This window comes from Aquarana catesbeiana, linkage group LG11, assembly GCF_042186555.1.
Source record: "Aquarana catesbeiana isolate 2022-GZ linkage group LG11, ASM4218655v1, whole genome shotgun sequence".
In the NCBI taxonomy this organism is placed as follows: Eukaryota; Metazoa; Chordata; class Amphibia; order Anura; family Ranidae; genus Aquarana; species Aquarana catesbeiana.
Window position 1 is genome coordinate 44,971,199 of NC_133334.1, and position 15,458 is coordinate 44,986,656.

Sequence of the window (15,458 nt, forward strand, 5' to 3'; positions counted from 1 at the left end):
TAATCTCAGATCGAATCTGATTCATTTACTAAAGTCACGAAAATTTGCGTCACAATAAAAATTCAGAAGTGATGTCATGTGTTGTGATGCATTTGTATTGCATTTTCGAACGACAGCTGTACTGCTTAAATGAAAATCGTACGATCTGGCATCGTACGAAAAAAAAAAATTGTGCATGTCCGATCAGATAATATCGGATGAACTGTCCTGATCGGCTCTCGAAAGCTCTGTATTAACGATCAGATTATCGTACGATCGTTCCAAAATCTGTGTTTTTCGTACAATTTTCTGATTGAGAGTACGGGGCTTAAGGCTGGGTTCACACTATTGTGAATTGCATGCAGATTCTCCATTTCGCAATAGCAGGAGATTTTGACTGGCCCTCTATGGAGCCGGTTCACATATCTCCGCTGCGGCTCCATTTGCACATGGGTCCTGTGCGTCTTTTGGTCTGTTTCAGGTCTGAATTCAGCCAAAAATTCGCTCTAAAAATGGACCTGAAACAGTGAACGGGGGAAGCACCGGACCCCCTGCTGTGAGCCGCATACGGCGATAGTGTGAACCCAGCCTAAAGGCAAATATTCTGTGCACTACAAGTACAAGAGTAGTTGCTGTAGATCTGAGGGGACGCTCTGCTGATTTCTATCATCCAATCATGTGCAAGCAAAAATGCATTTTTTTTATTTTCCTTGCATGTCCCCCTCAGATCTACAGCGACTGCACTTCGAAGAGCACTTATAGTGCAGTTAATTTCCCTTTAGTAAATCGACCCCTCTATTCTCTACCCCCTGAAGAACAGCTACTGAGGACTGGTGGGCCCTGGGGACTAAGGATGAGCTCCGGTGTGTTCGCACGGCCCACGTGCAGAGCCCGAAAGGAAGTCGGCTCTGCGCTAATCACAGGCAGTGAGACATTTCCTGATCTCTGCAGCCACACATCGGGACAATGTCTCACTGCCTGTGATTAGCACAGCACCGTGCCGACTTCCTGGCGGGCTCTACACGTGGAGTGTGCGAACACGCTGGAGCTCATCCTTACTCAAGACATCCCAACGTTTTGAGATGAGAATGAAGGGACACCTATTAGCAAAAGTATGTAGGCATAGGACACGCCCCCTGCCACACCCCCTTAAAGGAGAATTATACAAAAAAATGATTAGTTAAATCCACAAGTGCTTTTTTTTTACCACTACTATTCCTTTATATTGGCTTTTAACATTTACAAATGTAGCAATTTAGAAATCAGATGAAAGGTTTAGCTCTGGGAAACACTTTTTGAAAGATAAAAAGTGCATTTTATATTAGGGTGACCAGACATCCCCGGTTCCCGGGGACAGTCCCCGGATTGAGGACACTGTCCCCAGACCAAGTCTGTCCCCGGTTTTGTCCTTGGATTGGATTTGAACAGGGGCTGGGGCAATTTTAAAGACAATCAGTGCAGAATGAGAAAAAAGATTCTGAAACACATCCCCGCTCCGCCGCTCCTTCTAGCTTAGGGGGTGTATTCTTTTCTATTATCTGTGCCCCTTTCTTATGATCATGTGCTGGTCGGAGTGGAGGGAATATTTCTTCAGTTTCAGGGTGCATGTCTATTCATTTCCACTCGCATGTTCTTCTGCCTTGGCTCAAGTCCCGGCCAGCTGCCTGCCTGCTTATCTTCCCTGGTGGAGTGATCTTCCTCCGCTCCCCACCCAGTAGTAGCCGGGGCCCAGAGAGTAAGACCTGACAGGCTGTGAGGCGGGCAGCGGCGACAATGGGCAGGGAGTCGCTGATTTCCACTATTACTAGTAAAAAAAAAAAAATGTCCCCGGATTTCATTTTAAAAATCTGGTCACCTTATTTTATATACATCTATACAGATCAGACCAAAACAAGGGACAAATGAGGAGGAATGAGGGACAGAGGGACATTGCTCCAAATCAGGGACAGTCCCTCGAAATCAGGGACAGTCGGGAGCTATGCTCTATGCTTACTGGGGACTAAACATGTTCTGTAGATGAATTGTTGCTGTGTGTGCTGCCAGCCCAGCCCAGGTGAGATTTGCTTTGCTTTGTATCCTGATGTGTCAGTTGGACTTCTGTGACACCTGAGTGCATTAGACATATTTTTTAATAAATATTGACAGTTATAAATACACCAGAGGAAATGTGTTCATCATTACACAAGGCTGGGAGGTCAGAGCGAGGCTTGGCTAAGGAAGAGCCCAATAGTGGAGATCAGAGCGAGGCTTGGCTAATGAAGAGCCAAGTAGTGGAGTTCAGAGCAAGGCTTGGCTAAGGAAGAGCCCAATAGAGGAAATCAGAACGAGGCTTGACTAATGAAGAGCCAAGTAGTGGAGCTCAGAGCGAGGCTTGGCTAATGAAAAGCCAAGTAGTGGAGTTCAGAGCGAGGCTTGGTTTCCGGAAATAGAGTGAGGGGGGTCGCTCCCAGGAAGTACACACAGCACGTGGTCTTGTTTACATTTGGAAATAGCCGGTGTAGTGGGAGGGCTGGAGAAGTGCTGGAAGTGTTGTGTTGTCGGTGATGGTTTGTTGTTTCTTTGGTTAGCACAGTCACAGTGTGGTTTGCGGCCTCACAGGAAAGGAAAGCTTTCTACAAGGTCTCTGCTGTTGTCACCGATTTCACCCCCACAATGGGATCTGCAGAGGATCTGTTTGAAGACATCGTCATGTGTGAGGAAAGGTGAGAGAATATGAAGGGGATTGTTATCTGCTTGTGTAGGAGTTGCTGCTCTGTCAGTCACAAGTGTGACTTCGAACCCATTGACACTTAGAGTTGCCACCTCATCCCTTTATACCTGAACACATATTGTTTACACAGGTTCTGTGACTGATTGAGGTGGTAATTAAGCTCACTTAGTGCATTACCTGCATTAAATTAGCCTCAGAACTTGTGTAATTCATATGTGCTCAGGTTTAGGTCTCTGTTTCCACTACTGTGACTTGTTTTGCGACTTGACACATGTCAAGTCGCATGACAAGTCAAAACCCATGTATTTCAATGGTCCCCGTTCTAATTGGTGCTACTCAAGTCGCAGCGTCTCCAAAAAAGGTTCTTGCACTACTTTGTTCCGTCTTCGGTGCGACTTGTTCTCCATAGAAAGGCATTAAGTCGCAATGCAGTCGCATGTACATGTCTGACACTGCGACTTCCACGGAAGTCTACGGAAGCACATGATCTCTGCTCCTCCCAAATACATCACTTCCCATATTGATGTACGTGAGTGTGGAAGACAGGAAGGGGAAATAACTAAGCAGGATAAGGAATTACATCACTCTGGCTAAATCGCAGAACATCAAAGTCGCACAAAGTCGTTTTTAAAGTCGCATCAAATCGCAACGTAAAGTCGCATTGTAAATCGTGCGACTTTGGGGACGCAATAGTGGAAAACATGAGGTGGCAACTCTATTCACACTGCTGTGTGTTAGGCCCCTTTCACACGGGACGGATCCGTGTTGATCCGCCCCGTGTTTATCCGCTGGTCAGCGGGGATCGCTCCGTTTTCCCCAGCTGAGCAGGCAGATGACAGGGCGGGACCCGCACACTGTGCAGGGACCGCCCTGTCAGATCTCCGCTCTCCCCTATGGGGGATCGGAGGAACACGGACCGTCTGTCCGTGTTCCTCCGATCCGCTCTGCAGACGGATAGAAAAATAGGATTTTCTTCCGTCCGCAGAATCGGACGAGAGCGGAGGCGGACGACATCGGGTGTTAGCGGATGTACATCCGCTGACACCCGCTATCCCATAGGGATGCATGTATGTCCGTATTTCATCCGAAAACGGATGGATGAAATACGGACATACGGTCCGCATGTGTGAAAGGGGCCTTATATCACATGTTCACCACTTACACCCACTTCCTGCCGCCCAGGTTCATGTCCATCTTCCAGCGCTGTCACACTTTGAATAACAATTACGCGGTCATGCAACACTGTACCCATATGACACTTATCATTTTTTTTTTTTTTTTTTGAGACAGATAAAGCTTTCTTTTGGTGATATTTAATTGTCACTGTGTTTTTAAATTTTTTGCTAAACAAATGAAAAAAACACTTTGAAAGAATAAAGTTTTTCTTAGTTTCTGTTAGAAAATTTTGAAAATAAGTAATTTTTCTCCTTCACTGATGAGGCGGCCAGTGTTAATTTTGGCAGCAAATTTCAATATAGTTTTAGTCTTATGCCCCGTACACACGGTCGGACTTTGTTCGGACATTCCGACAACCAAATCCTAGGATTTTTTCCGACGGATGTTGGCTCAAACTTGTCTTGCATACATACGGTCACACAAAGATGTCGGAAAATCCGATCGTTCTGAACGCGGTGACGTAAAACACGTACGTCGGGACTATAAACGGGGCAGTGGCCAATAGCTTTCATCTCTTTATTTATTCTGAGAATTTGTGCGTCGGATTTGTGTACACACGGTCGGAATTTCCGACAACAAGGTCCTATCACACATTTTCCGTCGGAAAATCCAACCGTGTGTACGGGGCATTAGGCTGGATTCACACCTATGCATTTTTAGTGCTTTTTGCATTTTGCAAATTTGCACTACAGTCCATTTAACATGGTTTCCTATGGAACACGTTCTGTAGTGCAAATCTGCAAAAAGCACTAAAAATGTATAGGTGTGAATCCAGTCTTGGGACTAAAATGGCATTTTAATTTTAGTCCCATTTTAGTCTTCTGCAATTGTTTTAGTCGTATTTAGTCGACTAAATCTCCAGTACATTTGAGTAAACTAAAATGTCTTACGTTTTAGTCAACTAAAATCTCCAGTATATTTTAGTCGTCTAAAACTCATTTTAGTCATCTACAATCTAATGGGTGTAATTCAATTGTAATGCATTAGTTAACAATTCTCTACAATTTGCAAACTCATTATATACTGATGGAGTGAAAAAATCTAATATGTTATTTATTATGGTATTGAGGTATGAACATGCACTACAGACCAGTGTTTATTTTGAATCCAAATTTCAATTTAGTTTTAGTCTTAGTCTTTTGACTAAAATGCCATTTTAGTTTTAGTCCCATTTTAATCTTTTGCCTAAAATGCCATTTTAGTTTTAGTCGTATTTTAGTCATTTCAATTGTGTTAGTCGACTAAAATAATATTCTTTTAGTCGACGAAATTAACACTGGCGGTGGCACTGATGGGCACCAATAAGGCAGCATGGATAAACTGCACTGATCATCAGGATACTGATTATCAGTGTAGATGTCCCCTTTCACACTGGCCAGTTACCTCCTCCCCTCCCCTCCCCTCCCCTCCCCTCCCCTCCCCTCCCCTCCCCTCCCCTCCCCTCTCCTCTCCTCTCCTCTCCTCTCCTCTCCAGGGGAGGACTGCTGATAACAAGCAAATCCTGTTTACACTGTGATCAGCTGTGATTGGACAGCTGGTCACATGGTAAAGAGCCGCTGTGATTGGCTCTCTACCCCAATCTGCTGATCTACCCCAGAACGGCCACTCTCGTGCGCCCGCAGTGGCACAAAGTGCACCAATCGTGGCCGCACCGTGTTCCTAGGACACGGCACAACCCCGATCTCTGTAAAGAGCCGATGACACAGCTCTTTAACCGCGTGATCGGCTGGTTAGTTTATCGGCTCTCCTCGCCTCACACTGACAGATAAGGTTGAGCTCCGGCGTGTTCGCACACCCCACGTGCAGAGCCCGCCAGGAAGTCGGCACTGCGGAGAGCTAATCACAGGCAGTGAGACATTGTCCCGATGAGCGGCTGCAGAGATCAGGAAATGTCTCACTGCCTGTGATTAGCGCAGCGCAGTGCCAACTTCCTGGCGGGCTCTGCACGTGGGCTGTGCGAACACGCCGGAGCTCATCCTTACTCTCTAGCCAAGTTTTTTTTTTTTTGTTTTGTTACTCCAATCAGCTGTGGTCTGCGTCGTTCCCAGCCTGCAGTTCACATAAATATGCTGTCTGCGGGGTAAGACCCAAACTGCAGCTCATTGGAGTAAAAAAAAAAACAAAAAGTATCAGATCAGAATTTTTGGATAGAGATGCGTTTGGAGGACGCCCAAGCTCGCCTCTAATGCTGTGTACACACGGACACGGACTTTTCGACCGGACTGGTCCGACAGACTTTCCAGCGGACTTTCAATGGACTTTTGACGGACTTCCGACTGACTTTTTAACGAACGGACTTGCCTACACACGATCACACCAAAGTACGACGGATTCGTACGTGATGACGTACACCGAACTAAAATAAGGAAGTTCATAGCCAGTAGCCAATAGCTGCCCTAGCGTCGGTTTTTGTCCGTCGGACTAGCATACAGACGAGCGGATTTCTGGGTCCGGGGGAGTTGCGACGTAAAGATTTGAAGCATGTTCCAAATCTAAAGTCCTTCAGATTTGCGACTGGAAAAGTCCACTGAAGGTCCAGTGAAGCCCACATACGATCGGATTGTCCGCCGGACTCGGTCCGTGGGCGTCCGTCGGACCAGTCTGGTCTAAAAGTCCGACCGTGTGTACGCTGCATAATAGGGAGAGAAGTCAGGCCCTCCTATGCTTATAGAAGTCCTGGTTTAGTATGGTATTCAGTAGTAGTTATTAAAGGCAAGGTCCACCTTTTATACCATGTTTATACCATGTTTATACCATGTTGCATGTTACAACCATATTTTGGGTACAACCTGTAACATGGTGCAAAACCGTTGTCACTCTTTTTTTTTTTTTTTTCCAACTGGTGATCCTGCCAGTAACACACCTCCTCTCCTAGGGTCCCTCCATGCTTGATGGAGGGGCAATGGAGACACTTTTAGACAGCAGTATTGTGGGTCTGTGAAGAGGGTAGTGTTAGGCTCGGTTTCCACTATTGCAACCCCAAAGTCGCGCGATTTTGCCACAATTTTGTGCCGCGACTTGAAGCAATGCCTGTGTAATCTTGAGGTCTATGGACCTCAAGTCGCATCAAAGTGGGAACAAAGTAGTGCAGGGACTACTTTTGAAGTCGCTGCGACTTGAAGTCGCACAGATATGAACGGTACTCATTGGAATTCATGGGGTACGACTTGTCATGCGACTTTTCAGTCCCAAATCACATGAAAAGTGGAAACCGAGCCTTAGATGCATGAGTAGGTTTCGATAGACTTGACTAACCAATGAAAGCTGAACGCCAGGTAACACTTTAAAATACATCTACATTAAGGGCTTGTTTACACTTGCATCAAAACAAGGCATTGGACATGCTTTTTTTGAAGCTCTCTGAACGCCAGTCAAAGCTCATGTCACTAAATAAAATGGTTAGCTTACAGTCCTGTTTACGCTTTGCTTCAAAGATTTTTATACTATATGTCGCTATAGTGGTTTTTTAAAGCGTCTTCAAAGCCTCAATATAAGTCTGACAAAGCTCACTTGAAGCACCTGAAGCTTTTGAGAGGCTTTTATTCAGCTTCGCTTTGGAGGTATTGCAGGTATCACACACACGCGCATCAAAAAAAGCATGTTGAAGCAGTAGGCACTTTAATGTGTGTTATTATTATTATTATTATTATACAGGATTTATATAGCGCCGACAGTTTACGCAGCGCTTTACAACAACATTAGGGCAGACAGTACAAGTACAATACAATAACCCCTTCCCGCCGACCGTACGCAGATATGCGTACTCGGCTTTCCGGGGTTATACCGGGATGATGCCCGCAGCTGCAGGCATCATCCCAGTACCATTGTTTACAGCGGGCGATCGGCTACCCGAGTATAACAACCGATGCGACTAAAAGCCGCTCGGTTGTTATACCGGAGGATCAGGAGGGGACATCCCCCCCCCCTCCCGCTGCTGTTACCAGGCCTCCCGTGAGATCGGGAGGCCCGGTATCCAATCGGGTACCTTCGGCGGCTGGGGGCGGGCTGGAACGAAGCTGTGAGCGGCTTCGTTCCAGCCTTCTCGTTGTAAACGCGGAAGCGACGTCATGACGTCACTTCCCGTTTACTCAGCTGCCAATGGCGCCGAATTTAAAAAAGTACACAGTATTCAGAATCGCCGTTTTCGGCGATCTGAATACTGTGAAGTGCAGAGGAGGGATGGGGGGTCTTTTAGACACCCGATCCCTCCATAAAGAGTACCTGTCACCACATATTACTGTCACAAGGGATGTTTACATTGCTTGTGACAGCAATAAAAGTAAAAAAAAAAAAAATTTTTTTAAACACAATTTATAAAGTAAAAAAATAAATAAAAAAAAAAAAAATTTTTTTTAAGTGCCCCTGTCTCCGCGAGCTCGCGCAGCGAAGAAAAGGCATACGGAAGTCGCGCCCGCATATGTAAATGGTGTTCAAATCACACATGTGAGGTATCGCCGCGATCGTCAGAGCGAGAGCAATAATTCTAGCCCTAGACCTCCTCTGTAACTCAAACCAGGTAACCGTAAAAAATTTTTAAAGCGTCGCCTATGGAAATTCATAGGTACTGTAGTTTGTCGCCATTCCACGAGTGCGTGCAATTATAAAGGGTGACATGTTTGGTATCTATTTACTCGACGTAACATCATCTTTCACATTATACAAAAAAATTGGGGTAACTTTACTGTTTGGATTTTTTAAAATTTATGAAAGTGTCCCTTTTCCAAAAATTTGCGTTTAAAACACCGCTGCACAATATAATGTTTGGGGGTTCTAAGTAATTTTCTAGCAAAAAATACGGATTTTAACTTGTAAACACCAAATTTCAAAAATAGGCTTAGTCATGAAAGGGTTAAAGTTGAATGAAGTGTGAATGAGCTCTATTTTTTTTTTTTTTTCCCTTTTTAGATAAATGTTTTTACATAAGTAAATAAAAGCTGACCATTGTAAGCACACCGGTCAGTGTTAAATGGTTTGTCTAAAGTCTCTAACTGCTGCTATTGCTGGACAGCTTGTTCTTCTTCATTTTTTTTCTTGTTTTGGATAGAGTGGAGAGGGATTAGACAACGTCTTTGTCTTTATCACTGTCTGTGCCCCCGTTGGGGAGATTCCCCCTCTCTATTTGTCCTGTTCACCACTATCCTTAACGGTGAAAGTAAAAGAAAATCCCAAATTTTGGGTTGACGCCAGAACAGAAATGGAGGGGAAATCTTCCAATGGGTACACTAGTTCTGGTGACACCCTGAGATTCCCTCACTTTGGAGGGGTTTTCTCTCATTACCTGTTTTGGCTATGAGGCAGCAAGTGTACAGAAATCCCCCCTCCCCCCCTATAGGACACAGCTGGCAAAAAAAAGCCTTGGAGGGATTATAACCCTCCCTTACTCTATCCAAAATGAAAACAATATATATTTACAACAGTAAAATCAGTCTTTATATGCAAAAAAGCATGCTTGTTATATGCACTGTGGAACCTAAGGGGTTAATCCTCTGCATTGGGCAAAAGGCCGTTTGATCCTGTCTTCTCTGATCCTCCCTTTCTTCCACATTCCCCAAACCATCTCCTGATCAGACAGAGCATTTGGAGTCACACTCTGCACATGCTGAGTTTGGTGTGTATTGCTAGAGAGTTTTTCTTTCTGGGAGGGGGGGGGGGGTGTTCATGTGATCAGCACAGGGCCAATCAGCACTGTCCACACAGAGGGTCAGGGGACAAACAAGGCCAAGGATAAATCCAAGGGAAAAAACAAGCTAAACGTACTGACCAGCTCACAGACAACCGATTAAACCTGGCCGACAGTATGCGCTGAAAACAGGGGTTTAGTCTGCACACATTTGCAAATGCATGGGTAAGCCACTGAGCTTCGTCAAGGCACCCTGGTATCTGTGGTACATAACACTAACTTATAAGTGTCCCCACAGTGGAGGCACATCCATTCTGATGGATAGGTGAGAGCAGGTGGTCAGGGGTCCTGCAGCCTCATAGGACAGTCAGAGGGGGAATGAAAACTCCCCCTACAAGCTTTACCAGACACTGATAGAAGTCACATGACTGCTATATACTGCTGATGAGAAAAGGTATTTAGCAGTTTATATTTACTAAAATAATTGCATTTCCATGTTCTGTGTACTGTGGGAGACCAGATATAGTGAATGCAGGGTCCTGGGTTTAGTAACACTTTGAGGCTCGGTTCACACTATTGCGAATTGGATGCGTGTTTCGCCGTATCCAAATCACATAGGAGATTGTCAGTAGGCTTTAACCCTTTCATGACTAAGCCTATTTTTGAAATTTGGTGTTTACAAGTTAAAATCCGTATTTTTTGCTAGAAAATTACTTAGAGTTCCCAAATATTATATATATTTTTTTAGCAGAGAATCTAGAGAATAAAATGGCGATTGTTGCAATATTTTTTATCACACGGTATTTGTGCAGCGGTGTTTTAAACGCAAATTTTTGGAAAAAGGACACTTTTTCATGAATTTTAAAAAATCCAAACAGTAAAGTTACCCCAATTTTTTTGTATAATGTGAAAGATGATGTTACGCCGAGTAAATAGATAGCAAACATGTCACCCTTTATAATTGCACGCACTCGTGGAATGGCGACAAACTACGGTACCTATGAATTTCCATAGGCGACGCTTTAAAAATTTTTTACGGTTACCAGGTTTGAGTTACAGAGGAGGTCTAGGGCTAGAATTATTGCTCTCGCTCTGACGATCGCGGCGATACCTCACATGTGTGGTTTGAACACCGTTTACATATGTGGGCGCGACTTCCGTATGCGTTTTCTTCGCTGCGCGAGCTCGCGGGGACAGGGGCACTTTAAAAAATTTTTTTTTTTATTTATTTTTTTAATTTATAAATTGTGTTTTAAAAAAAAAAATTATTTTTTTTACTTTTATTGCTGTCACAAGGAATGTAAACATCCCTTGTGACAGTAATAGGTGGTGACAGGTCTAAAAGACCCCCGATCCCTCCTTTACACTTCAAAGTATTCAGATCGCCGAAAACGGCGATTCTGAATACTGTGTACTTTTTTAAATTCGGCGCCATTGGCAGCCGAGTAAACGGGAAGTGACGTCATGACGTCGCTTCCGCGTTTACAACGAGAAGGCTGGAACAAAGCCGCCCACAGCTTCGTTCCAGCCCGCCCCCAGCCGCCGAAGGCACACAATCAGACACCGGGCCTCCCGATCACAGCGGCGGGAGGGGGGGATGTCCCCTCCCGCTCCTCCGGTTTAACAACCGAGCAGCTTTTAGCCGCATCGGTTGTTATACTCGGGTAGCCGATCGCCCGCTGTAAACAACGGTACCGGGATGATGCCTGCAGCTGCGGGCATCATCCCGGTATAACCCCGGAAAGCCGAGTACGCATATCTGCGTACGGTCGGCGGGAAGGGGTTAAGATTGAGGTGGGATATAGAATTGTGCTGAGAGATTTCCAGTCATGGCGCCAGGTTTTACCTAAAGGACTAGATTTTATTCTTCCCAGATATTGTCAAATTCGTGCCATTCAGACAACCTCCATATGTCTAAAGAAGCGGGCAGCACGTGTGCGTGTGAGTAAAGGTGACAAGCCTGTGACCTATGAAGAAGCCCACCCTCCGCACTTTATTGCTCATAGGAAAGGCTGGCTGTCTCAACACTCAATGCTCCTTGAGAGTTTGGCATCTGTTACTCCCTTAAAGGCCCTGGCTGGGTTTTAGCCGCAAGCTCCTTCTTTGCTTGCCTCTGGTAAGCGCGCATTTGTTTTGGTGTTCAATAGCACCGGTGATGGAAGATTGCACTGTTGCACTTTGAGTCCAGCTCACTGTTTACTGTTTGAAGACTTCATTGTTTATTCTTTTGAAGATTGCACTGTTACACTTTGCATCCGGTTCACTGTATACTGTCTGGACTTTTTGTATTGGTGTGATTGTCACACTTTAGATCACTTTTTTAGCGCAGCTATTATTTACCCATTGACTGTGCATATGTTCTGTATTTCATATGTTAGCTGCTACTTCACCCTATATTCTGTTTATTTTAATTTATGTACTCACTTATGCCCCATACACACGGTCGGATTTTCCAATGGAAAATGTCCGATCGGAGCGTGTTGTCGGAAATTCCGACCGTGTGTAGGCTCCATCGGACATTTTCCATCGGATTTTCCGACACACAAAGTTGGAGAGCAGGAGATAAAATTTTCCGACAACAAAATCCGTTGTCGGAAATTCCGATCGTGTGTACACAAATCAAAGTGCCACACATGCTCAGAATAAATAAAGAGATGAAAGCTATTGGCTACTGCCCCGTTTATAGTCCCGACGTACGTGTTTTACGCCACCGCGTTTAAAACGATCGGATTTTCCGACAACTTTGTGTGACCGTGTGTATGCAAGACAAGTTTGAGCCAACATCCGTCGGAAAAAATCCTAGGATTTTGTTGTCGGAATGTCCGAACAAAGTCCGACCGTGTGTACGGAGCATTAGAGCGCAGTAGATACACCCCCTTTTTTTTTTTTCTACATAGGAGATTGTGATCGGCTCTCTATGGAGTCGGTTCACACATCTCTGGAGCAGTTCCGGTGTGAATTGCATAGGAGTCCTGCGTGTCTTTTGGTCCGTTTCAGATCTGAATTCAGCCAAAAATTCGGGCTGAAATCGGACCTGAAACGGTGAATGGAGACAGTGTGAACCCAGCCTAAAGGAAGTTGAAAAATAACAGAATACTGACAGAATCAACAGATGAAAAAAGCTTAAAAAAAAAGAAAACCAATGCAGCCACCACATTTTAGGATTTGCTAAGCTGCAATATAGTTTTTATTTTGGGGGCTTAAAAAAAACAAAACTTTTTTTATATTATTATTATTATTATTATTATTATTATTATTAATAAACATATATAAAAACGGTACAGTGCAATAAGATGAAGTCCATACACTTTACAATGAAAGATGTAATACAGCGATGTAAAATAAAACCACCAACGTGATAATGAAAGGATCTTCAGCTGATACTCTGTATTCAAAGTGACAAATGTCAAAAGTATACACTCTTACCAGATCTGGTGGACCAGTGAATGAACGGTCAAACACACTTGTTACCACACTAAGACCCCATTCACACAGGGGCAACACGACTTGCAGGTCGCCTCAGCGAGGCGACCTGCAAACGAATGCCCGGGCGACTTGCAAAACGACTTCTGCATAGAAGTCTATGCAAGTCGCCCCAAGTCGCCCCCGAAGTAGTACAGGAACCTTTTTCTAAGTCGGAGCGACTTGCGTCACTCCCCTTAGAACGGCTCCATTGTACAGAACGGGAGGCGACTTGTCAGGCGACTAGGTCGCCTGACAAGTCGTCCCTGTGTGAATGGGGTCTTAGGGTAGAAACGATCAATCAATCCAGCAGCGTAGTGAACAGGATACATTCAAATGGATGGAAGGTATATGCAACAATAAAAGGATGGACACGATCTGAGTGCACACTTGAAAGATCGTTTATTTAAAAAGGAGGTTATGGCTTGCTACAGGTATATAAAAGCCGAGCAAATGTCACTTTGAATACAGAGTATCAGCTGAAGATCCTTTCATTATCACGTTGGTGGTTTTATTTTACATCGCTGTATTACATCTTTCATTGTAAAGTGTATGGACTTCATCTTATTGCGCTGCACCGTTTTTATATATTTTTACTTTTGCATATAGGTGTCGTGATTTGCCCTTTTTAGTGTTCAGCTTGCAATTTTATTTTGGTCATTTGTTTTTATTTGTGTGCACCGATTGTTCTTTTTATCTTATTATTATTATTATTATTATTATTATTATTATTATTATGAAGCCTCATGCACATGAGACGCCGGTGCAAACTCTGCTGAACACATGTTTTTAAAAGCTGAAACCAGTGTTTGGAGACGCCCGTTTAGCCGCGTTTTACCGCGTTTGCGTCTAGAAGTGTCTGCAGAGCAGAGAATGACATTTTGCGACCCAACTTTTGGGCCCCGTATCTCGGGGCCACTTGGTGCTAGGAACCCCAAATTTGGTGTGCTAACACAGTGGAACTAGCACTACAACATATTTGGGGCTCCTAGCACCAAGAGGCCCCGAGATACGGGGGCGCCAAAGTCGGGTCGCAAAATGTCAAGCACTTCTGCAGCAGAGAATGACATTTTCCGACCTGACTTTGGGGCCCCATATCTAAGGGCCTCTTGGTGCTAGGAACCCCAAATTTGGATATGGGGCCCCAAAGTTGGGTCGCAAAATGTCAAACACTTTTCTGCAGCAGAGAATGAAATTTTGTGACCCGAATTTGGGGCCCCGTATCTCGGGGGCCTCTTGGTGCTAGGAACCCCAAATTTGGATATGTTATAGCATTAGTCCACCTGTGTTAGCACACCAAATTGGTTCCTAGCACCAAGTGACCCCGAGATATGGGGCCCCAAATTCGGGTCATAAAATGTTCCTTTAAAAACACTTATAAACGCAAACGTGGCTAAACGCGGTACCGGCGTTTAGCCACGTTTGGCATCTGAAACATGGACAACTTTTGTGTCTGAACCTATTTTTTTGCTTCTGGAAAAACGAGGTTAAATGCAACTGCCTAAAAACGCGACTGTGTACATGGACACATAGGATAACATTGAATGAGTTCAAGGGCAGTTGAAAAAAGTGTCCAACTGCCTCTGAACGCGCGTTTAACAGCGTCTCGTGTGCATGAGGCCTTAGAAGCATTTTTAAAGGTGCCCTATTTTTTTTTTTTTTTTACATGACAAAACTTAAAAATGATGAAAAACCACTAAAAAAATGTTTTAAAACCTTGTAATTGCTTGCAATGCTTCATAGACCATTTATATACCACTAATGAGCCCATGATCCAATCCAATACACCACTAGCATTGCTGTTAGCTAAAGTAGAATTGGAATTTGACCCATATGTTGTTAGATTTGAACCAGATGAACTCTGGTCCCCGCACGCAATTTCCGACGTCTTTCCAGCCTCATCAACAGCAACGTCAGGAGCATTTCCTCACATATGCTCATTATGGGATCCATAATAAAAGCACCGAAATTGAGGTAGATACAAGTACACTGCTGTTCTCTCAGCTGCTGCTACTCACTCTGGTCTCACAGAATGGCTGAAATAGTTAAAGCTGCTGGCTTTTAACAATAGGACACTTACCTGTCCTGGAGTCCCGCGATGCCGCCACCGCAGCTCATGTTTCCATCAGCTATCAGGTGCTTCGGCCGCCATTGCGGGTAAGGGTACCCAGCTGTGTAGCCTCACGGCTTCACGCTGGGAACCCTTCTGCGCACGCGCAAGGCTCCGCTCCTCTCTCATACTGATCCGGCGACAGGGAGAGGAGGAGGAGGGAGCCCTGCGGTGATGTCAGGGGCCGCGGCCCGGACTCCTGGAAGTGGGAACAGGATACCTGTCAAGGACAGGTATCCTGCCCCCCGAAAGGTGCCAATTGTGGCACCGGAGGGGGGAGAGGAGACAGATGAGCAGAAGAGGTTGGGTTGGGTGGAACTCTGCTTTAAATAAATTTTTTTTTTTTGTGCTTTGGGAGGGTCTTATGATGTTATCTTAAATAAACGCTCCTAGACGCGAAT

General features: G+C 44.7%; 1 protein-coding gene across 1 annotated transcript in view; it reads left to right on the forward strand.

Moving 5' to 3' along the window:
- The first annotated feature begins 2,378 nt into the window (after positions 1–2,378).
- Positions 2,379–15,458, forward strand: part of LTO1 (LTO1 maturation factor of ABCE1) — a 43,234-nt gene continuing 30,154 nt past the window's right edge. The window contains exon 1 of the mRNA XM_073604248.1: positions 2,379–2,681. Coding sequence (XP_073460349.1) covers positions 2,632–2,681 — 50 coding nt within the window. The 5' untranslated portion in view covers positions 2,379–2,631. The remainder of the gene's footprint in view (positions 2,682–15,458) is intronic.